Below are 25,593 nucleotides of genomic sequence, written 5' to 3'. Positions count from 1 at the left end.
GTTTGCCCACCCTATTAACATAAGAGCACATTTTTCCAAGCCAATACGAACACTCGATAAACATCATTTGTAACAGCTGTGTTGTATTCCGTTGTATGGATATTTGATAATTACTAATCCATTCTCACTTCTGGCTAATTCCAATTTTTTGGCTATTATAAATAATTAGCTATAATAAATAATCTGTAATAAACTTCTTTGCCTGCATTTCAGGTTATTTCCTTTTGATAAATATTTGCAATGGAATAACTGAGTCATTTATTAACACTTAATGCTCTTAATACTATCAAATTGCATTAAATTAGTTCTCTGCATTAAAAACAAACAAGGCTGGACATGGTGGCTTACACCTATACCCCCAGCACTCTGGGAGGCCAACACAGGAGTATCACTTCAGGTTAAAGGTCTGACACTAGTCTGGTCAACATAGTGAGACCCCAACTCTACAAAACAACTAAAGAATTAGCCAGGCATGGTGGCATGTGCCTACAACCCCAGCTACTCAGGAGGTTGAGGTGGGAAGATCGCTTGAGCCCAGGAATTCAAGACTATGGTGAGCTATGATCGTACCACTGCACTCCAGCCTGGACAATAGAGCAACACTGTCTCCCAAGAAAACCCAGAAAAAAAACAAAAACAAAAAAAACAACAAAAAAAACCCCAGAAAACCAAAAAGCTTTCTCAATTTGATAAATGAAAATATGTATTATTTGATAAATGAAAAGATTAGTTTTTCAAACATGTCATATCTATAGTTATATCTTTTAGCTTAGCAATTCCACTTCTAGGAATCTGTACTACAGAAATATAAAAGATATTTATAAGAATGTTGACTGCAGCCATGGGAATGGCTTCATATAAGTAGGACAGGAGAAAGATATCTCTGACTTTATGCATTTCTGTATTATTTGAGTACATTATTATAAGCATGGACTACTTTTGTAAATGGAAACTTTTTTTAAAATTAGTTTCATCTTTTCCCTGAGTACTATTTTTAACAAAAATTATAAATATAAAAAAGAACAATGATCATCTTCTGTAACTCCAGAAAATCCTTTAACTCCGACAAGGTAAAAAATACTAAAAACCATCATACCTAATTCTTTAGCATCTCCTCCTGCTGGACTTCCATTTTTCTGTTGTGCTACAAGTGCATTCAGAATAATTTTTGTTGCCCCAGACCTTGGCAGAGTAACATTTGTAAGAAATGGCAAGTTATTTTTCTTGGCAAATGCCTGACTTGTTTCTCGCCTCTTCCTGAGGAAGCCCCCTTCTGGAAACAAAACAATCCATTTTCGATCTCTGCTCCTGTAATTATTTTCTAAGTGCTTCTTGAGAAGCAGCAGCTGTTGGTCACGATAAGCTCTTCCCTAGAAGGTACACACACACGTAATAAGTACAGGTACATCCAAAATTAAAATGCCATAAAATTAAATAGAAAGTACAGCTTCTAAATTAAAATCCAATCACAGAATAGAACAGTGATTCCCCCACCCCACCCCAACTTACTGCCCTTTTTGACCACAGGGGTAAAAAGAGAGAAGTTATTAGCATTTATATAAATAAACCTTTCTTTCTGAAGGAAAAGGAAATTGTTCTGATTGCCCTTGAAAGTGCAGTCATTCATCAATTCAGTGACTACTTACTGAGTGCCTGCTATGTGCCACGCACTGTCCTAGGCACTAGACATAGAGGAGGAAATAAAGAGACTTTCATGGAACTTACATTCTAGTTTGGGAAGATGGCAAATGTGGAGTGCAAACTCAACTAGTAATATGTGTTAGGAAGAAAACAGTAAAAGGATAGAAAGGGTCAAGAGGGTCAGAGAAAGCTGCTATGAGGAGATGACATTTGAGCAGAACTAATAATGTGAGGGAATAAGTCATGTGAAGATGCAAGGCATAATATTCCAGGTGACAAGAACGAAAAGGACAAAGGTCATTTGGTGGGAACAAGTATGGCATGTTCAAAGAACAGCACCAAGGCCAGTGTGGCTGAAGTCTGATAAACAAGGAAGTCAGGGGTAGGAAATGAAGCTGCAGAGGGAGGTGGAGACCAAATGAGAAGAGCCTTATGCATGGTAAGTAGTTTTGGAGGGGACGTCTTTGGATAGTTTTGAACAAGGAAGTGTTATAATCTTATTTATGTTTAAAAAATCTGACCAGTCTGGGCAACATGGTGAAACCCCATCTATACAGAAAACACAAAAATTAGCCGGATGCGATGGCACATTTAGTGGTCCCAGCTACTCAGGAGGCTGAGGCAGGAGGATCACTTGTGCCCACAAGTTCGAGGATGCAGTGAGCCCTGATGGTACCACTGCACTCCAGCCTGGGTGATAGAGTGAGACCCTGTCTCAAAAAAAAAAAAAAAAAAAGAAAGAAAAAGAAAAAAAAGAAAATCTGCTGGCTCCTGTGACCAAAAGACCACAGGAGATAAGTTAGAAGACTTACAGTATTCCACACAAGGGAATTTGATGAGATTCAATTATATTGTATTGATAATAAGTAGTTACATTCAGGAAAAATGTGAAAGTAAATCTAAAAAGACATTCTAATGGACGTATCTTAGTTGAGAGGGAAAGAGAGAAAAGAAGATGACCTGAAGTCTAAAAAGAAGAATCTAGAAAAATCTGTAGGAAGGCCCAAAGCTTACAACTAAATATCACAAAGTTTCTTTCTTTTTTCTTTTTTTTGAGACAGAGTCTCGCTCTGTTGCCCAGGCTGGAGTGCAGTGGTGCGATCTTGGCTCACTGCAAGCTCTGCCTCCCGGGTTCACGCCATTCTCCTGCCTCAGCCTCCCGAGTAGCTGGGACTACAGGCACCTGCCACCACATCCGGCTAATTTTTTTTATTTTTAGTAGAGACAGGGTTTCACCGTGTTAGCCAGGATGGTCTCGATCTCCTGACCTTGTGATCTGCCCGCCTTGGCCTCCCAAAGTGCTGGGATTACAGTCGTGAGCCACCGTGCCGGCCGGTTCTTTCTTTCAGTGTGATCAATTTGCCAATATTTTCCAGCCAACAAAATTACAGAACTCCTCAAAATAATTAGTATGCTTTCAGTCTTTAGATCAAATGTATCCCAAATGGAAAACATGTAAGACATTTTGTTAGTCAGTTTACTGAAGTGAACTGATTATGATTAAGATAGCTATTAAGTTCTCAAGATTATACGTAAAATATTTTTACTATTCTTGGAAAAGCTTGTAAAATGGTCTAGTAGCAAAGTCTCAAGAGAATTTTTCTTTTAAACATTAATGCTTTTTCCCTTCCTTCCCCTCATGTTATAGATTTTTATTACTAATCTATCAGGGAAAAACATGTTGCTCTTTAGAAATAAATTTGTAAACTTTCCAGATACTTTGAAATATAATCTTTATGTATGCCAAACTTCACATAGTAATCACAAGAAAATATTTTGGAGTACCTAATTTTCAACTTTTATCTAAAACTACACCGATAATCTAGTATAATTTAGCCTCTTTTTTTTTTTTTTTTTTTTTTTTTTGAGATGGAATCTTGCTGTGTCACCCAGGCTGGAGTGCAGTGACGCAATCTCGACCCACTGCAACCTCTGCCTCCCAGGTTCAAGCGATTCTCCTGCCTCAGCCTCCCAAGTAGCTGGGACTACAGGTTCATGCCACCATGCCCAGCTAATTTTTGTATCTTTAGTAGAAACAGGGCTTCACCATGTTGGCCAGGCTGGTCTCGAACTCCTGGCCTCAAGCAATCTGTCCACCTCAGCCTCCCAAAGTGCTGGGATTACAGGCATGAGCCACCAAGCCCAGCCCCTCTTCTTGATGCCTGATGATCATCATTAGAATCAACTGTTACACTACACTATAAATTCAATTATTTCCTAAAGCTGGAAATGAGGTAAGGTGCTCAGCTAGCTTTTCGGATCCCTGAGACTGCTAAGCTTTCTAATTGTTGGTTCTGCTGCCTTCTCTGAGCTATTACACTAGGATCTTTGTTAAGTTGTCCTGATCAGTTTATTTTGTCTTGACCTTGTGTCCACTCCCCACTGCCACTTCCTGTGGTTCCAGGGTATGCTTATTTAAATAATTTGTCCAATTCACATAGCTAAGACACTGAATAGTGGGGAATGTTTACTAAACTAAAAATGTACCTTCTAAATGGGAGAAGAGTAGAGATTAGAATATTGCATTTTAAGTATTTTAATACTTATCCATACTCAAATTTAGATTGAAATAAATGGTTAGGGAACAAAGATTCAGAGAAAGAGCTCCCTGAGCCCGGCACAGTGACTCACACTTGTAATCCCAGCACTCTGGGAGGCCAGGCGGGTGGATCACTTGTGGTCAGGAGTTCGAGACCAGCCTAACCAACACAGTGAAACCCCATCTCTACTAAAAATACAAAAATTAGCTGGGCGTAGTGGCATGCCTATAGTCCCAGCTACTCCAGAGGCTGAGGCATGAGAATCACTTGAACCCAGGAAGTGGAGGTTACAGTGAGCTGAGATGGTGCCACTGTACGCTAGCCTGGGCGACAGAGCGAGACTCTGTCTCAAAAACAAAACAAAATAAAACAAAAACTCCCTGAGACTGGTTAGAAGTAGCCCTACCTATTATAATTGGTTTTGTTACACCTCTTTTTATAATCAAGAATCAATTTGACCAGGCTATCACTGTGGGGAAAAAAGAGCTCATTACTTACCTGTCTTATAAAGAAGTCTCCATGAACTAGAGAAACAATTCCAAAGTTTGTGTACTTAAAAATATGATCCATCAACCACATCATCTGAGCAACAACCTAAAATATTTAAAAGCAAGAAATAATATTGGATAGAAGAAACCTGACTACAGTAGAGCTGAGTCTCCAAGCTTTAAATATAGTCATCCAAGCATACTTTTAATAAACCAAAACATCTTAAGTCTAACTCTATTTCTACAAACAAAGCACAGTTACTAATAGTGTCTACATGAAAAATTACAGGTCTTGATTCCAAGTCTTCGAATCCTAAGTCACAGGTACATATATCACTATATAAAAAATGAAACTCAATTAACTTCTTAAATTTGGGATTAATGATTTCAAATTTGTTCTATCCCAAAGTCTCTGATAATTCTTACATAACTTGCAAAATTATTTTGAAACGATATAATAAGATGGTTAAGTTATCAAACAAGACTATATATTTAATGAACATTCACTATGGGTTTATAAAACCTGAGTGTAGCTTCATGGCAAAGTATAAAAAGTTAGTGTCCCAAATAAAACATTTAAAAATTAATATAATAGAATGATTTACATATTCTATTATGAAGAATATTTATTAGTTTATGCAAAATCATGCTCTTTGCCAGGATAAAAATATTTGTAGTGCCTCAGTCCTTAAACAGAAAAATATTATCCACTGCTGATAAGAGTTAATACCTATATTGAGGGCAGAAGACTTTCTTTCATGCAAATTTAAAAATTAAAAGTACAGGCCAGCCATGGTGGCTCACGCCTGTAATCCCAGCACTTTGGGAGGCAGAGGCAGGTGGATCACTGGAGGTCAGGAGTTTAAGACCAGCCTGGCCAAAATGGTGAAACCCCGTCTCTACTAAAATACAAAAATTAGCCACGCATGGTGGTGCATGCCTGTAATCCCAGCTACTCGGGAGGTTGAGGCAGGAGAATTGCTTGAACCTGGGAGGCAAAAGTTGCAGTGAGCCAAGATCGAGCTGCTGCACTCCAGCCTGGGTGACAGAGAGAGACTCCATATTAAAAAAAAAAAAAAAAATTAAAAGTACAAACAGGATCTAATTAATGAATCGGTTAATTGTTCTTTCCTGCTGAGGAAACAGCATTCCTTGTTATAAGCCTTAACTAAAGTGAAAGCTACAACCTCAATCAAGAATGCAATAAGCTCTACTTTGGTTTCCCAGGGGAACAGTAGATGTAAACATCATCTCTAAGAACCAACTGATGTGAACCTACACATATGGAAAAAACTAAAACACTGATATCCATGTGCTGCTTTTATAAAAGCATTATAAAAGCCCACAGATGATATAACATTACAGCTTCTGCCTTAGTTTTCCAGCTACACAACTCCTACTCCATCAGCTTTACAATATTAAATCATTTTTTTTAAAATGAAGATATATACCTAGTAAAGAAAGAACTGATTCCTCAATCAATTAATATAGAGTAAGATAATCACCAGCATCCCATCTTGTTTTGCTTTGCAATGATGATTACAATACTATGTTTAAATAAACTGAGATTTGGACTAAATGAAATTTGTTGAAAAGTGTCCCCAAAACAAACAAAAAGCAGTGGATTCAACCTATAAAGCATTTTAGCTTTAGCCACATTATGAAGTGTAGTTGTAATTTATTGACTTCTGGGTTTTAAATGCCAAATAACTAGCTTTTATATTCATGGTGGATTTCTCTCTTCAGTTAGAAGTGTCACTTAAAACATAAATTCAGTAAAGATAGACAAACTATTTCCTGAGATTTGTAAGGATAGCTCTGTTCCAACTTATTTTAGGGGAAATGTTATAAGTCAATAAATGTTTATAAAACATTTAATAAAGTTCTTTTGACAGAAATAAAAATTCTTAGTTTTATCATAAATTGTCATAAAAGGCCAAGACAATTCACAGACACTTATTATAAGGGTACCAGGCTGGGCACGATGGCTCACGCCTGTAATCCCAGCACTTTGGGAGACTGAGGTGGGCGGATCACGAGCTCAAGAGATCGAGACCATCCTGGTCAACCCCGTCTCTACTAAAAATACAAAAATTAGCCAGGCGTGGTGGCAGACACCTTGTAGTCCCAGCTACTCGGGAGAACTAAGGCAGGAGAACCGCTTGAACCCGGGAGGCAGAGGTTGCAGTGAGTTGAGATGGCACCACCGCACTCTAGCCTGGCGACAAAGCAAGACTCCGTTTCAAAAAAAAAAAAAGTACCAACACTTTCAGAAAATATAATTAATCCTTTGTTTCATATTCTTCAAAAGAAGGATGAGTAAACATAAGCTGCCTAAATCAACTCTGTCAATGTTTGATAGGTCTATCACTTAGAACTTTTCCATTATTTCTAAGAGACAAAATCAATCTATATCAATTATTCTTTATCTGGATGCACAGATTTTCTTTTTCTTTTTTTTTTTTATTATACTTTAGCTTTTAGGGTACATGTGCACAATGTGCAGGTTTGTTACATATGTATCCATGTGCCATGTTGATTTCCTGCACCCATTAACTAGTCATTTAGCATTAGGTATATCTCCTAATGCTGTCCCTCCCCCCTCCCCCAACCCCACAACAGTCCCCGGAGTGTGATGTTCCCCTTCCTGGATGCACAGATTTTCTACATATCAAAACACCGTCTAGAGACTTAAATAAATGACTGCACTCTTTTTGTCCTTTTGAAATTATAATAAGGTCAATGGTTCTCCATTGGGTGAGTATGGAAACTGCAGGATAATTTTGGTCCTTGTGACAACAAGGACTAAGGAGTGCTACTAGCATTTAGTGTGTGACAGTTGGGTAAACAAAACATCTGGCAATGCCCAGGACAGTTCTCAGCAACACTGTTGTCCTATTAAAATGCCAACAGTACTCCCACTGAGAAACTAATAGGGGCTTCAAGAAGTCCCCTGCATTCAAAAAGCTATGTTATCATTACATTACCATCAAAGTAATATTTTTCAACTGGCCCACAATAGCCTTCCTTCTTCGAATGTATCCATAAAGTATAAAATAAATCAAGTAAACATTCCTACTAGTGAATACAAATCAATATTGCTCTGTAATTATTAGGCAGCAGGGAGAGATTATAATGCTTCCACCCTTATATTTCTCAGTTACTCCTTTATGAAAGAAAATAAAATATTCTTCTAGATTTCAAAGTATTCAGTATTATCAGAGCATTATTTAGTATTAACTAATCTCAAAATAAAAAAATTACTTGGGATAGAAAAATGAACCTAGACAAACTAACTTAAATATTTTTATAAAGGCAAACAAGCCAACCAAACTTTCTTTTGTCCACATGACTGGGGAATTTGAAATTACCTAATATTCTAGTTAATACAGTTATCTATACCAAACTGGTGTTAGAATACAGTTAGACATATTTATATTGACCATTTTAATCACGAGTTTCAAAAAACACTTAAGGACATTGTAGGCCCTCAGGATAATCACTATAAATGTAATGATCCTATCTATAAGAGTTACAATGTTAACTAATTGGAGATTCTCTTTTATAGAAAGCCAAATCAACTAGTTTTGCAAAATTTTAACATCATGAACTCAGAGGACAGGCAATAAATATTATCATAAATGCAAATATAGCTACACGGTGATACTCTTTTAACAATTCAAGATCCTGAAGATAAGAAAGGATTTGATTTATTCCATATTCCAGCAAGATTATGCCACTGCTTTTCAGATAGACAAGAAAAACAGATTCTACAATAATAAAACATATTTTTATTTAATCTCCTCTCATTTTCTGACCCTACCCTAACCTGGTGAATCAAAATCTCTGGAACCTAAACACACCAGGACTTATTCTCACTTTGATGTTTTTGCCAAGATTGTTTCATTAAGAAAGAAGTTGTTGCTTTACCACTCTACCTAAATTCTACTCATCCTTCAAGGCCAAGTTTATGTCCTCTCTCCTTCATAAAGTTTTCTATGTCCATGAGGTACACAGTGCACTTACCCTCCACTGAAGCCATCTCACTTGTCAATTAAGTATTGTTTACGGCTCATGCCTGTAATCCCAGTACTATGGGAGGCCAAGAGTGGGTGGATCACCTGGTTTGAGACCAGCAGCCTGGCCAATATGGTGAAACCCCGTCTCTACTAAAAATACAAAAATTAGCCAGGCATGGTACCCGTGCCCATAGTCCCAGCTGCTTGAGAGGCCAAGGCACAAGAATTGCTTGAACCCAGGAGGCAGAGGTTGCAGCAAGCCAAGATTGCGCCACTGCACTCCAGTCTGGGCAACAGTGCAAGACTCCATCTCAAAAAAAAAAAAAAACCATTGTTTGGGATACCCTTCTTCCACCTACCACTAGGCTGTCAGCACCTTGATAAGATGAATTGTATCTTATAGGATGGTGTTTACACTTCTTAAAGTCACTGATCATAACTACTAAGCCCTTAATGAACTTCCATTGATTTGATTATTTACTATTAGGTCACACATTAACTCCATTAATTTATACACCTTATTTAGTTTTCTATGAACATAACCTCTTTAACTTCTAAGGTGATAATTCTCTTAAGGCTAAAGATGAATTTATTTTTTATATTTTATAAACTGATATATATATATTTTATATGAAAATATATATTTTATATTTTATAAACTGATATATATATCATTTTATATTTTATAAAATCAGTTTATATTTTATAAATTTATATCAGTTTATATTTTATAAACTGATATATATTATATCAGTTTATGTTTTACAAACTGATATATATATATCAGTTTATGTTTTACAAACTGATATATATATTTATATCAATTTATGTTTTATAAACTGATATATATATCAATTTATATTTTATAAACTGATATATATTTATATATCAGTTTATAAATATTTATTCTATCATAAGCAATATTCCCCCAGCCTTCTGTTTTAGAGATGGGGTCTTGCTGTGTTGCCCAGGCTGGAGTGCAGTGGCTCTTCACAGGCATGATCCCACTACTGATCAGCACAGGAGTTTTGGCCTGCTCCATTTCCAGCCTGGGCTGGTTTACCCTTCTTGTGTGAGCTAGTTGTTCACTGCTCCCAGGAGGTCACCATATTTATGCTCAACTTAGTGCAGACTGCCTATCAGCATAGAGAACTATAGCCCAAACTCCTGGGCTCAAGCGATCCTCCTGCCTCAGCCTCCCAAGTAGCTGGAACTACAAGTGGCACCACTGTGCCAGGCCAAAGCTGCTTTTTGTGTTTGTATTTTTCAAACTGGCAATCTACTGCTTCACCTCCAGATAGCCCTCAATTTGAACTATATTAACCTGCTTTCATCCCAGTTACTATTTTTTAAAACAGTCTTATTGAAATATAATTCACATTGTCCCAGTTTTTTTTTTTTTTTTTTAAGTCTCTACATTCCCACTTCTGGGTGACTTAGAATGATATATTTTTCCTTTTAATATTTTCTAAATTTTTATTTAAAGTATACATATTAAAGTCTATGTCTATATTTCAAAGCACAGTAAGATATTTGAATCGATTCCCTTTTTTTTTTTTTTTTTTTTTGAGATGGAGTCTTGCTGTGTTGCCAGGCTGGAGTACAGTGGCGTGATCTTGGCTCACTGCAATTTCTGCCTCCCAGGTTCAACCGATTCTCCTGCCTCAGTCTCCCGAGTAACTGGGACTACAGGCATGCACCACCATGCCCTGCTAATTTCTGTATTTTTAGTAGAGATGGGGTTTCACCATGTTGTCCTTGATGGCCTCGATCTCTTGACCTCATGATCCACCCACCTCAGCCTCCCAAAGCGCTGGGATTACAGACGTGACGACCATGCCCAGCCAAATGGATTCCTTTTTAACCTTCCTTTCTGGATGTCTATCTACTGCCTTCAGGGTAGCTTACCAGCCCTTTGTCCTGGAGGCACATCATCAGTGTGCACACATCTCCTGTTGCCTGATGATTCACCAACATCACTGCTTCATCTTTTGAAACTGCTTTAATATCTTCTCCCCATTCCATCACTGTAAGAATAAAAAGTTTCAAAGCTGTCATTTTAAAGATTTTTATATTATCACAAACCTTATATTAGAAAAAATGATGTATATTAATGATAAGTCACCTAGCTAAAACATCCGAAAGTTTAGAACTAAGTTTATTTCCTATGCAAATCAGAATGTTAATATAACTTTTATAGAGCCCCCAAATATACATTAAAATATAAAATTATCATACCTTATTTATTTATTTATTTATATTTGAGACAATTATCACCTTAGAAGTTAAAGAGGTTATGTTCATAGAAAACTAAATAAGGTGTATAAATTAATGGAGTTAATGTGTGACCTAATAGTAAATAATCAAATCAATGGAAGTTCATTAAGGGCTTAGTAGTTATGATCAGTGACTTTAAGAAGTGTAAACACCATCCTATAAGATACAATTCATCTTATCAAGGTGCTGACAGCCTAGTGGTAGGTGGAAGAAGGGTATCCCAAACAATGGTTTTTTTTTTTTTTGAGATGGAGTCTTGCACTGTTGCCCAGACTGGAGTGTAGTGGTGCGATCTTGGCTCACTGCAACCTCCACCTCCCGGGTTCAAGCAATTCTCTTGCCTCAGCCTCCCAAGTAGCTGGGATTACAGGTGCACACCACCACGCCCAGCTGATTTTTGTATTTTTAGTAGAGACGGGGTTTCACCATATTGGCCAGGATGGTCTCAAACTCTTGACCTCAAGTGATCCACCTGCCTTGGCCTCCCAAAGTGCTGAGATTAGAGGCGTGAGCCACCGTGCCCAGCTATGGTCACACCTTTGATCTAGAAGTTCTATTTCCTAGAATTCATCCTACAGAAACTTGTTCAAATAAGCAAAGATATATGTATAAAGAATGTTTATCACAACTTAAATGTTCACCAACAAGGGAATGGACAAGAAAATTATGATGTAATAGGAGAGTATAAACCCATTAAAATAATGGAGGATACCTCTTATTCACTAACCCAAAAAAGATGTATTATCAACTAACAAAGCAAATCACAAAACAGTAAATATAGCATGATCCCATCTTTTTAAAGCAGGAATACCATCTATGTGTTGTTCAACGCACTGAAAAAAGTCTAGAAAAACAAATTTCAAACTGTTAATACTGATCATCAATGAGAGGTGGTTCCCAACCCTTCAGATTCTATTTTATAAGAAAACATTCAGACATAATAATACATACTTTCACCTTAAAATAAGAAAACTAATAAAAATGCCAAATTATTTGAAGTTATCAGATGAAAAGTCACTGCACCAAAATCTATACATACATTCTAAGGGCAACAGTGGTATTTCTATGTAGTTATGCCTCATTTCATTTTATATTTATTTTTAACTTTTTTGAGACAGGATCTTGCTCTGTTACCTTGGCTGGAGTGCAATGGTGCAATCACAATGGCTCACTGCAGCTTCAAGCTCCCTGGGCTCAGTGACCCTCTTACCTCAGCCTCCTGAGTAGCTGGGACTACAGGTGCGTGTCACCACGTCCAGCTAATTTTTGTATTTTTTTTGTAGACACAGGGATTTGCCATGTTGCCCAGGCTCATCTCAAACTCCTGGGCTCAAGCAATCCACTGGCTTCGGCCTCTCAAAGTATTGGCATTACAGACATGAGCCACTGCACTCGGCCACCTCATTTTACAGTAGATTTACTTCAAGCCTCAGTTTTCAAACATCAGAATTCCGCAAAGGATCTTCCAGCATTTTTTGATATGAATTACTAAAGGCCGATTCTACATTAGTATTCATCTTTACTCTAACCTTATCTCACTCACTGCTACAAGGAAAGGATTCAAGCCACCTGTGTGTAAATGCTCTGGATGAAATAGGGATAGGGAGACCTATTTAGAAGCCAATTTTGCACTATATTTCAAAATTAATAAATGCACAAACCTTTTTACCTAGGAATTCTACTTCTAGAGATGCATCCTACAGATATCCTCATTTATGTGCAAAATGACATGTACACAAGGCTACTCATTGCAGCTTTGATTGTAAAAGCAAAGATGAAAACAACTGGAAAGAGAGGCCAACTCAAATTCATAGGAACAGTAGAATGGTGGTTGCCAGGGGTTGGGGGAGGGGAAATTGTTGTCTAATGAGTACAGTGTTTCAGTTTTACAAGATGGAGAAGTTTTCGATGTCGGTTCCAGAACAATGTGAATATACTTAACAAGACTGAACTGTACACTTGAAAAATTAAGATGGTGAATTTTGTATTAGCGTATTTTACCGCAATTAAAAACATTTTTAAGGGAGACCAGCTAAATAAATTATATCTATGCAATGGAATATTATGCAAACATAGCACTTACGTACTAATATGAAATGATATACTTTAAGTAATAAAAGCAAAGTGTAGAATAGGATGACGGATGCCACTAGTTGTGTTTTTTGTTTGTTTTTTTTGTTTTTGAGATGGAGTTTCGCTCTTGTTGCCCAGGCTGGAGTGCAATGGCGTGATCTCGGCTCACCGCAACCTCCAACTCCCATGTTCAAGCGATTCTCCTGCCTCAGCCTCCCAAGTAGCTGGGGTTACAGGCATGTACCACCACGCCTGGCTAATCTTGTATTTTTAGTAGAGACAGGGTTTCTCCATGTTGGTCAGGCTGGTCTTGAAATCCCAACCTCAGGTGATCCGCCCACCTCGGCCTCCCAAAGTGCTGGGACTACAGGCCTGAGCCACCGCATCCGGCCTAGTTATGTTTTTAAAAAGGACAGAGAATACACTAACCAAATGAAAACTCCCCATATGCCCCTGTTGACAACCCTCCAATGGAGACACACGGACATACAAACACACAAACACACACACACATGCACAACATTCTTTCATTAATACATTCTTCATTCAATAAATCAGCATCAGGCACAGTTAGGTGTTGTGGATATAAAATAAATAAGAACACTTCAATTATTATTCTAAAGTGAACAGCAGTTAAAACTCAAGAAAAGTCTAGCTTGGTTCTATAAATAGTGGGCTATTAAGAGGTAATGTGGAAAGTTTTCTGGCTCTCCATCTGTATTAATAGATGTCTCATAATCAAATAGTACTTTAATGCAATCTGTGCTACATGAGTGGAAAATACTAGATACCTAGGCCCATGCAGTGGGAAGGCATATATGTCAATATAACTGCAAATAAGAATAAGTTTTTACATAAAATATATCTTACCTGTTTGCTTTATATAAATCAGATAAATCTAGTAAGTGTGACTGGTTTAAATATGAAAATATACATTGAATTTGGAATCCTCTGTACTGGGTTGAACAGTATACTCCAAAAATTCATGTCCACCCAAAATCTGTGAATCAAGATGAGGTCATACTGGATTAGGGTGGGCCCTAAACCTAAATCCAGTAAGATTGGAGTCCTTATAAGAATAGGAAAATGTGGGTCAGAGAGACACACAGGGAGACCACCATGTGATGATAGAGGCAGAGATTGAAGTGATGCACCTACAAGCTGAGGGACACCATGGATGGTGGACAACCACCAGAAGAAGCTGAAAGAGGCAAGGGAAGAGCCTCCCCGAGGGTCTTTCAAGAGAACATGGCCCTGTTGACACCTTGATTTCAAGACTTCTAACTTCCAGAACTGTGAAAGAATAAATATCTGCTGTAAAACCCAGTTTGTGGTAATTTGTTATGGCAGCCCTAAGGAATTAACATAACCCCTCCCTCAATTTTCCCCATCCTCTCTCTTCCCTTTCCATGCTATTTTCCCCAAAATTATAGTCTTTCTTTTCTTATCAAGTGTAGGAAAAGAATTGCATTATCTTTTAATATTCAGAACATTATATATAATCTAACATTATGTATTATAAATGGTTTTTAATGTTCACTTCTAAATACTTTCAGAAATTATACTTTAAAGTATAATTATTAAGAGTTAATACACTACATGTTTTATCTCTCAATCAGAACTTAGCCAAAATTTATTTTCAGACCAAATGTCAATTTACCAAGACTCACATAGCATGCTAAATCAAAAAAGTGAAGGTGGTCAGGTGTGGTGGCTCACGCCTATAATCCCAGCACTTTGGGAGGCCAAGGTGGGTGGATCACTTGAGGTCAGGAGTTCGGGACCAGCCTGGCCAACATGGTGAAATCCTGTCTCTTCTAAAAAATACAAAAATTAGCAGGTGTGGTGGCATATGTCCATAATCCCAGCTACTTGCGAGGCTGAGGCACAGGAATCGCTTGAACCTGGGAGGCAAAGGTTACAGTGAGCCGAGATTGAGCCACTGCACTCCAGCCTGGGTGACAAAGCAAGACTCTGTCTCAAAAAAACAAAACAAAACAAAATGAAGGTACCTAGATCAACTTTTCTTTTCTTTTTTTTTGAGTCAGGAACTCCTGGACTGAAGCAATCCTCCTGTCTCAGCCTCCCAAAGTGCTGGGATGACAAGCATGAGCCACCACACCCAGTTTGGATCAACTTTTTGCCAACAAATTATCCTGAGGTAGCAATAAGATCATGTTGAATTTTATAATAATTCTAATTTTATTCAACAACAAATTTAATTTCCAATATATATGGTATTGTTCTTTTAGAGCATAATTTAAGGACCACTGTTAGAAAGTTAAATGACTAACAAAATCAGTGTTTAAATGTTTGCAGCGAAAGAGCAATTTATTACACAGATGAAGTAGCTATGCTCTTCAGATTATGCCTTGCTATCCCAGGACCAGTAAATATAGTAATAAAGCTAATATCTTAACCAAGGGATAGAAAAGAAGCTATGGATGTCTGCAGTTCTTACACTGCACTTGATTAGAAGAACAAAAATATTCTAACACGCTGCTCTATGAAATGAATTCTCAAAAAAGAATTGGGTCGGGTCCATTATTTCCAAAGGGAAAAAGGACAACTGAACAAAAACCGGAGGAAAAATTTTCTAATTGTAATAAATTTTAAAATTCTTATTGAAAACCAAAGCTAAAGGTTATCATCTACTACATACACATAACACACACACATACACACACACATTCTAACATGTATATCAATATACTTTTCCCAAAAGTTATAGATTAGAATTAATCTGGACAGTTCACATCTCAAAAAGAAAATAGAAACAACAACCCATCAAAAACTCCTTAAAAATAGTGACACTAAAGCCATTATACTGGCCTACAAAACAGAATTAACAGAGAGAAGAAAGGTTGCTTATTATGCCCGCAAGCTGATGCAACACACTATTTTATCCTTCTGTGCCTTCATTTTCTCACTTATGAAACAATAATATCATTAATGCTACTTAAACATGTTGCAAAAATGAGGAAGATCTAATTGACAGTACCATAGAGATCCAGAGTAAGGGGATTAAAGTCACTTTTGGAATCACTAGTAACTAAAAGAGCCCTATGCCTACTGTGTCATATGAAAATCAGTCTAATAGTAAAGATTAAAGAGCCAGCTGGGCATGGTGCCTCATACCTGTAATCCCAGCACTCTGGGAGGCCGAGGCAGGAGGACCTCTGAGGCCAGGAGTTCAGGACCAGTCTGGGCAAAAAAGTGAGAATCTGTCTCTATAAAAAAATTAAAAATTAGCTGGGTGTGGTGGCATGTACCTGTGGTCCCAGCTACTCTAGAGGCTAAGGCAGAGGATCTCTTGGGCTCAGAAGCTCAAGGCTGTAGTGAGCTGTGATCATGCCACTACACCCCAGTCTGGATGACATATATAGACACTCTCTCTAAAAGCAAACAAACAAACAACAACAACAACAACAAACAAATAAAATATTAGAGAGCCAAAATAATCCATAAGTGAATTTCACATAGCTGGAGAACTGTGGCCTTCAGCAGTCCAGGTTTGAGGCAGATGGGATTGGATTCATCCAAGGGAGGGTGTTAGTTCATTAAGAGTAGCCATGAGAGTGTGGCTTAAAGTACTGATTAATGGAGGGGAGACTGGTGAGGAAAAGAAGCCTTGCAAACAAACAGCTGACTACCTAGAAAAGAGAGGGAGGGAGGGCAATCATACACAGAGATGCTGATGCCACCCCCATCTCCACAACATTCTAGTCAAGCTTCCCAAGGGAAGGCCCAGACTTTTGAAAAACCTCCTAATACATACCTCTAAATAAGAACCACTAGAACTGAAGTGCTGATAAGGTTAATTTTATTTTTTTTTAAGCAAGTACATTGCACACACTAGGAAATCATGGTCAGTGTCCCTTTGACTCTTAAATTTTAAGAGGTTAAAATTTGAGAGGGCAAGGCTCAAGAGGTAGCTTTTGGAGGGGTTACATAACTAAAATAATAATAGTAGCAGATATTATTAAATAGATATATAAGTAATAATCTTAATAGCTAACATTTATGGAATGTTTATTATGTGCCACGCACTAGTAATAGTAATTTTCTATTAGTAATAGAAAATAATTTACATTATTTTCTGATTTAATCTTCACAAAATTCTAAATGTACAGATAGTATCACCCCCAATATGCAAATGAGGAAAATGAGACACAAAAGGTTAAGCACTGTTTTCAAACTTACATAGTTAGGAAGTAGGGGAACTGGGATTCAAAACCATAATATCATATTGTCACTGCTGGCATGCTTCATGTCAAAGAACCTTAAGGACAGGAACTTGGATAAACTGCCCTTGCAGCCCCTAAAGTTGCCCATGATTATGCCAGGGAATAGGGTGGACAAGCCAAGTCCCAAAGTCCTCAACAAATAAGGATGGTGGATGGCAACAATAAGGGGGATAGAGAGATATATAGCCAAATAATCAAGCATTTTTCTCAATGACAGTTGAATAATTACCAAGTCTAAAGGGGCAGGTATCTAAGAAAAAAAATCAACATTGTCTTTGGACCGAGATGGGATTATCTTTTTTTTTTTTTTTTTTTTTTGAGACGGGGTCTCGCTCTTTCGCCCAGCCCGGAGTGCAGTGGCGCAATCTCGGCTCACTGCAAGCTCCGCCTCCTAGGTTCACGCCATTCTCCTGCCTCAGCCCCCCGAGTAGCTGGGACTACAGGTGCCCGCCACTGCGCCCGGCTAATTTTTTGTATTTTTAGTAGAGACGGGGTTTCACCGTGTTAACCAGGATGGTCTCGATCTCCTGACCTCGTGATCCGCCCGCCTCGGCCTCCCAAAGTGCTGGGATTACAGGCGTGAGCCACCGCGCCCGACCCGAGATGGGATTATCTTAAATATAATATGCTCAATACAGAACTGGCTCTTTTTCCTAGTCTTCCCCATCTTAGCAAAGAACACTGCTGTTCACCCAGTCATCTGAAGATGAAACCTAGGACTATCTTTTATTCCTCCCTTTCCTTAATCTTCCACATTCAATCCATCTCTAAGTCCAGTGGACTCCACCTTCAAAATACATTCGGATCCTCTATTTTTCTTCTTCTTACTACTACCATTCTTTATTATTATTATTGAGACAGAGTCTCACTCTATTGCCCAGGCTGGAGTGCAGTGGCACAATCTCGACTCACTGCAAACTCCACCTCCCAGGTTTAAACAATTCTCCTGCTTCAGCCTCCCAAGTAACTGGAACTACAGGTATGCGTCACCACATCTGGCTAATTTTATTTATTTATTTATTTATTTTTTATTTTAGTAGAGATAGGGTTTCATCATGTTGGACAGGCTGGTCTTGGTGATCTGCCCACCTTGGCCTCCAAAGTGCAGGGATTACACACATGAGCCACCATGCCTGGCTCTCTCTACTACTACCATTCTAATCCAAGCCACCAATAACTCTTGCCTGGACTTCTGCAATGACTTCCTAACTAGTCTTCTTGCTTCCACTCCGCCTACCTATGTAAAAGAAATCTTTAGAATTCCAATTTCAAATATCATTAAAATCAGAAACACCACTGTCAAGCATGAATTAGGGAAGAGCAGGAAAGTCAAAGATAATAATTGGGAATTAACTTTCACTGGCATTGAGATTTAGTTTAAGTTAAACTTGTACTGTTTTCAAAAGGGGAGCTAGTGGCATTTTGGGTGAAGCAATTCTTCCTCCTACAGCTCATTAGTATTGCAAAACTTTTAGCTTGCCTGGCCAATAGTCTGTTATAATCCAAAAGGTAATTCCAAACATCCTGACTCCACCCCAATCTCCTTTGAGAAGCACTAAGTTAAAATTATGTCAATATAAGCCTGTGGTAAAATCAGGGTGAGGTTAAATAACAAGTAAGAATCATCCTAACAACATTAGGGCTAAATAAACACATGTTTATAGCAAACAAAGATCCATCTCTATGATTCCCTCCCCTTCACCCACTAAGCTCCCAGGATATGGCAGCCAAGAGTTTGGAACAATCTCCTCTAGGGAATTTGATCACCTCAAGAGGAAAGACCTAAAAATATTGACATTTGGGGTTCCCCAGTGAAATATTCCAATAAGATTACCCTACAATGAGGCTCAATGTTGATAAGCCACAGCCACTTGCTTGGCTACAAATCAACATTTTAATCTTTCATTCTTAAAACAAGAATAGACAGTTGAAGGCGATGAGAAGAGCAGATGTGTGAAGGGCTCTATGTTATCCCCACTTCCAACTTGAAACAAGACATAAACTCCCCATGCAAAAGTTACCCTCCTGATACTAGGAAGAAAAGAATATTCTTATCACCAGGAATGGGGAGTCAATGCAGGGGTAAGTCTGCACAACAAACCATACTAAAATAATCCCTTCTTTCCATTAGTTTCCCCCATGTAGTTCCTAGTCACTTTCCTACAATTTGCCACCCTTAGAAGCTCAAACCCCTTTCCTTCAACCAGTCATTTCTCTTCAATTTATTACCCTTTGTTAAAATGGTATATAAAGCCAGGCTTGGTGACTCACACCTGTAATCCCAGCACTAAGGCTGAGGTGGGAGGATTGCTTGAGCCTAGGAGTTCAAGATCAGCATGGGCAACAAAGCAAGACCTCATCTCTACAAAAAAATTTTTAAAAAGAAATTAACTGGGCATGCTTATAGTCCTAGCTACTTGGGAGGCTGAGATGGGAGGATCACTTGAGCCCAGGAGTTCAAAGCTACAGTGAGCTATAATCACGCCACTGAACTCCAGCCTGGGAGACAGAACGAGACCCTGTCTCTTAAAAAAGGGAAGGGGAGGGGAGGGGAGGGGAAGAGAGAGGAGGGGAAAGAAAAGAAGGGGAAAGAAAAGAAGAGAAGAGAAAAGAAAAGAAATGGCACAGTGGCTCACTCCTGTAATCCCAGCACTTCAGGAGGCTGAGGAGGGCGGATCACTTGAGGTCTGGAGTTCGAGATCAGTCTGACACATGGTGAAACCCCATCTCTACTAAAAAAAATTTTTTTTTAAATTAGCCAGGCATGGTGGCACACACCTGTAGTCCCAGCTACTCGGGAAGCTAAGGCAGAAGGATTGCTTGAAACTGGGAGATGGAGGTTGCAGTGAGCCAAGATTGCACCACTGTATTCCAGCCTGGGTAACAGACTGAGACTCTGTCTCAAAAAAAAAAAAGAAAGAAAGAAAAGAAAAGAAAGAAAAAGGTATATAAAATCCTGAATCTAAATGCTTCTTTGGAGTTTTCACTTCTTTTCTGTGAAGTCCCCTGTGCCACATAAAAAATGCTAACATCAAATAAAATGTGTATGCTTTTCTCTTGTCAATCTGTCTTTTGTTAGCCCAATTAGGCTAACAAAACAGGCGATAGCTACAAAACCTGAGGGCAGAGGAAAAGTTTTTCCTCCCCTACGTAGTCATATATTGCTGGAGACCTGAAAAAGGCTGTTAATATGAAAGAGAGCAAAGCAAACAGAAAAATAAAGAATCTGAGGAAACAGAGGCATTACACAAAAAAGAAAACTTCAAGAGACCAGCATTAATATCTACATTAAGGTAAGAGATGAGATGATGATAATAACCATGAGACAAGAATAAGAAAAAAAAGGACCTGCTGGAAATTAACATAATTGTAAAAATAAAAGTCTCAATAGAAAAACCGAGAGATAAGTTGAGATAATCTTCCAAACACAAGATTTAAAAACAAGATGAAAAACAAGAGAAAAAAGACTTGAACATTAGAAGACAATTCCACAAAATCCAGCCTTCAAATAACAAGAGTTCCAGAAAAAAGAATAGAGAAAAAGAAATCAAAGATGTAGTTAAAGAGCATTTGAGGGGTGTGGATTTCCACTCTGACATGGGACATCAAATAGCTAGCACAGTGGATAAAAACAGATCTATACCAAGACATACATCCCCATGAAATTTCAAAACAATAAATCAAAGAGAAGATCCAACAAACTGTCAGAAAGGAAAAAGAGGACACATATAAGGATAAGGAATCAGATTAACTTGGAATTTCTCAATAGCTACTGAAAGCAAAAAATATTGTAGAGATTATTATTAAAATAATAATGACTTCAAAATCCTGAAGAAAGGCTGGTCCAAAGGTAGTGAGTTATTTCAACTGATTGCTCACAAAGACTGAACTTGTTCTCACTACTGCACTTGACCTGGGGAAAAAAAAAAAAGAAAAAAAATTCCAAAGAAAAACTACTTTCAACCTAGAATTCTCCACCCAGCCAAATAATCAATCGGGTACAAGCACAGAAAAATATTTTCAAGTGTGTGACATTTTGAAAAATTAACCTCTTGCTCTCATGAAGATATTGGATGATGTGTTTCACTAAAATGAGAAATAAACTAAGAAAGAGAAAGACATGTGAAAAAAGAAATTGGGAACACAACCAAGGAGAGAGGCAAAAAGGATTTTCAGGATGATAGGGAAGGAAGATAATCAGGATGTCGGCTGTATATCAGGCTTAGTGGATAACTAGTCCAAACTGGAGCAAGTTAGGCATTTCCCAGACAGACTTTCCAAAAAAGATGAAATTGGCAGAGTAGCATCTGAATGACTTAAGAGGAGATCTAAAAATGAAAAGGAGTTGGGGGTGAATTAGTGATCACTTCATACCAAAGTACGCAAAAGAAGAAACAAAAATTATTAAATCTAGGAACAACTCTGTGCAGGAAAGTAAAAGTGAACAGTTTTATACATAGCTCAGCTCTGAGTAGATTTACATATTCATAATAAAGAAAAACTCCAAATACCGACACTACCAAAATTACAATAAAATTCAAATACAAACTAGAAAATGCATTTATTTTTCAGTTTCTTTTTCTTTTTTGACACAGTCTTGCTCTGTCACCCAGACTGGAGTGCAGTGGCGCAACCTTGGCTCACTGCAGCCTCCACCTCCCATGTTCAAACAATTTTCCTACCACAGTCTCAAGCAGCTGGGACCACTGGCATGCATGACGAAATACAGCTAATTTTTGTATTTTTAGTAGAGATGGGGTTTTGCCATGTTGGCCATGTTGGTTTCAAACTCCTGACCTCAGGTGATCTGCCCACCTTGGCCTCCCAGAGTGCTGGGATTACAGGCGTGAGCCACCACACCCAGCCCTCAAAATTGGCTTATTTTTATTTTTATTTTTGAAGTTGGGTCTTACTCTGCTACCCAGGTTGGAGTGCAGTGGCACAATCAAAGTTCACTGCAGCCTCAACCTCCTGAGCTCAAGTGATCCTCCTGCCTCAGCCTCCACCACCATGCCCTACTAATTTTTTTTTTACTTTTTGTAGAGACAGGGTCTCGCTTTGTTGCCCACACTGGTCTCAGATTCCTGGGCTCAAGGGATCCTCCCACTTTGGGCTCCCACAGTATTGGGAATACAGGTGTGAGCCACTACACCTGACAAAAATTTATTTTTAAAATATTATTTTAAATAGGTTTCTAAAAAGATAAGGCTTTCTGAATATTAAAATAATGTATATTCATTGTAGTAAATCAGAATACTAAAAAACACAAGGCAGAAAATTACCCCAAATCTCACTATCCAGGGATAAGAAAACACTATTAAAATTTTATAGTATATCTTCCAGTTATTTTTCTCTGTGTATAAAGACAATTTTTTAAATAAAAAATGAATGATTCTTAAATTCTGTTTTATACAATTTGAAATTCAATATATCATATAAAATTGGCTGTCATTATTCTCCCACAATATGATTTTTAATGGCCACATAATAATGTATTACATGTAAGTGCATAGATAAGTTAGTTCTCTAACGTTGGGTACTGGCTATTGATTATAGTAAAGTGCTAGACCAATAAGTATACAAACCAAAGAACTAATGGGTGTGTGTTACAAAAAGTACTACGACTTTCCTAAAATAAAGAGTAAAAATATTCCTACCCACAAACGTTAAGTCACCAAAACAAATAAATCAAAAGTATAAAAATTTACTTTAGGAGGTAATGGAACTGTGGTAGTGGTCATATAACTGCACATTGTAGAAGACATAAAGACTTTTTAAAATGTTCTTCAAGCCAGCCATTGAATAAATTCATAGAGAAACTTAAAATTGGGGGGATGTAAATAAGTTCCAGATTGACAGAATACTAAATACCAAAGAAGCAAAAAACAAAATACCAAAGTCAAAAGCAAACACAGAAATCAATGAAATGAAAAAAAAATGGAGAAAATCAATGAAAGCAAAATTGGCTCTTTGAAAAGGCCAATACAAGTTATCAAATTAATTTTTAACAACAAAAAAACATAAAAACCATAAATCACCAATATCAGGAATGAAAGAGAAGACATCACTACAAATGTTCCTTGATTTATCATGGGGTTCCTGATAAACCCATTGTTAAGTTGAAAATACAGCAAGTCAAAAATGCATTTTAACACAAAGCCTATTTTATAATAAAGTGTTGAATATCTCATGTGATTTATTGAATACGGTACTAAAAGTGAAAGACAGAATAGTTGTATGGATACAAGCATTACTGAATGCATGTCACTCTCATACCATCATAAAGTCAAAAAATTTTAAGTAGAACCATGAAAAGTCAGGGACCATCTGTACTATGAACTACTTTAGAAACTATAAATTTGACAACTTAGGTGAAATGGACCAATTCCTTGAAAACCACCAATTACTAACTATCAAAGCTCATCTAAGATGAATAGATAACCAATTTCTATTAAAGAAATTGATTTTATAGTCAAAAACCTTCCAAAAATAATTTGGCCCAGATGGTTTCACTGGCACACTCTACCTGACATTTCAAAAAAGAAATAATACAAACTGTATGCAATCTCTTCCAGAAAACAGAAAAGGAAGGAATGCTTTCAAGTTCATGAGGCCAGTACTGCCCAGATACCAAAACCAGAAAAAGACAAGCAAACAAAAGCTAGACTAAAACCATCATGAATAGAGGCAAAAATCATCAATAGAATATTAGCAAATGGAATCCAACAGTATATACCATGACCAAGTTAGGTTTACCCCAGGAATGCAAGGCTGGTCCAATATCCAAATATCAGGCTGGGCGCAGTGGCTCATGCCTGTAATCCCAGAACTTTGGGAAGCCAAGGTGTGCGGATCACTTGAGGTAAGAAGTTCGAGACCAGCCTGGCCAACATGGTGAAACATCATCTCTACTAAAAATACAAAAATTAGCCGTGTGTGGTGGCGCATGCCTATAGTCCCAGCTACTTGGGAGGCTGAGGCACAAGAATTGCTTGAACCCAGGAAGCAGAGGTTGCAGTGAGCCAAGATTGAGCCACTGTATTCCAGCCTGGGCAACAGGGCGGGGCTCTGTCTCAAAAAAAAAAAAAAAAAATCAATGAATATAATTCACCACATTAACTGTCTAAAGAAGAAAACCTTCCACAGCAATAAAAAAAAAAAAAAAAATGAAATCATGTCCTCTGCAGCAACATGGATATAGCTGGAAGCCATTACGCTAAGCAAATTAACACAGAAACAGAAAACCAAATACCGAATGTTCTCACTTATAAGTGGGACCTAAACATTGGTTACGCACAGACACAAAGATGGGAATGGTAGACACTGAGGACTCCAAAAAGGGATGGGATAGAGGGAGGGGGAAAGGATGGAAAAGCTACCTGTTAGGTACTGTGTTCACTACCTGGGCTAAAAACCCAAACTCCAGCATCATGCGATATACTCATGTAACAAACCTGAACATATACCCTCTGAATCAAAAATTTAACAAATAAAATTTTTTAAAAAAAGAAAGTCTCATGATCATATGAATTGATGCAGAAAAAGCATTCAATAAATTTCAGTATCCATTCATCATAAAAACTCTCAGCAAACTAGGAGTAAAAAAATTTCCTCAGTGTGATAAAGTTTTAAACATAAAACCTACAACAAACATAGTATTTAGTAGTATTTAGAATGTTTCTCCCTAAGATTAAAAACAAGGCAGAGATGTCCACTCTCATCACTCTTATTTAATATTATACCAGAAGTCCTAGCTAGCTTAATAAGAAGAAACAAAAAATGGGAAAGGAAGAGATAAAATTCTTATTCACAAATGACATGATCGTCTATGTAGAATATCCTAAATGATTTACAAAAAGCTCCTATTCCTAGTAAGTGAGTTTAGCAAAGTTGCAGGATACAAGACTGACATAGCTATCAATCATACTTATTTATATGAGAAATGAACAACAGGAAATTGAAATTTTTTAAAAATACTATTTACAAAAGCTCCTCCCCAAATGAAATACTTAGGTATAAATCTAAAACACATAAACAAGATCTATATACTCAAAACTACCAAATGCTGAGAAAGAAATCAAAAGAGCCCAAAATGAAGAGACATACTATGGTTATGGATTAAAAGACTCAACATAGCAAAAATGTCTATTTACCCACAACTTGATCTACAAATATAACTCAAATCCAGTCAAAACCGCACTAAAAATTTTTGCACGTAAGTGGCTTTTAAAACGTATATAGAAAAGTCAGCAAACTAGACTAGCCAAAATAACTTTGAAAAAAAAATAAAGTTGGAAGAATTGCACTA

General features: G+C 37.5%; 1 protein-coding gene across 6 annotated transcripts in view; it reads right to left on the bottom strand.

The window, feature by feature from the left end:
• Nucleotides 1-25,593, bottom strand: part of LPGAT1 (lysophosphatidylglycerol acyltransferase 1) — a 93,002-nt gene that overhangs the window by 38,908 nt on the left and 28,501 nt on the right. For 4 of the 6 annotated variants that reach the window (XM_055233736.2, XM_063613160.1, XM_063613162.1 and 1 more), the window contains 3 exons: nucleotides 10,597-10,715; nucleotides 4,680-4,775; nucleotides 1,097-1,370 (listed from right to left, as the gene is read on the bottom strand). In XM_055233736.2, coding sequence (XP_055089711.1) covers nucleotides 1,097-1,370; nucleotides 4,680-4,775; nucleotides 10,597-10,715 — 489 coding nt within the window. The remainder of the gene's footprint in view (nucleotides 1-1,096; nucleotides 1,371-4,679; nucleotides 4,776-10,596; nucleotides 10,716-25,593) is intronic. The other 2 variants (XM_055233737.2, XM_063613161.1) reach the window with 1 other exon arrangement.

Source organism: Symphalangus syndactylus, chromosome 19 (genome assembly GCF_028878055.3).
Source record: "Symphalangus syndactylus isolate Jambi chromosome 19, NHGRI_mSymSyn1-v2.1_pri, whole genome shotgun sequence".
NCBI classification, from domain to species: domain Eukaryota; kingdom Metazoa; phylum Chordata; class Mammalia; order Primates; family Hylobatidae; genus Symphalangus; species Symphalangus syndactylus.
The sequence above is the reverse complement of the archived record's forward strand: the minus strand, read 5'-3'. Positions and strand labels throughout refer to the sequence as shown.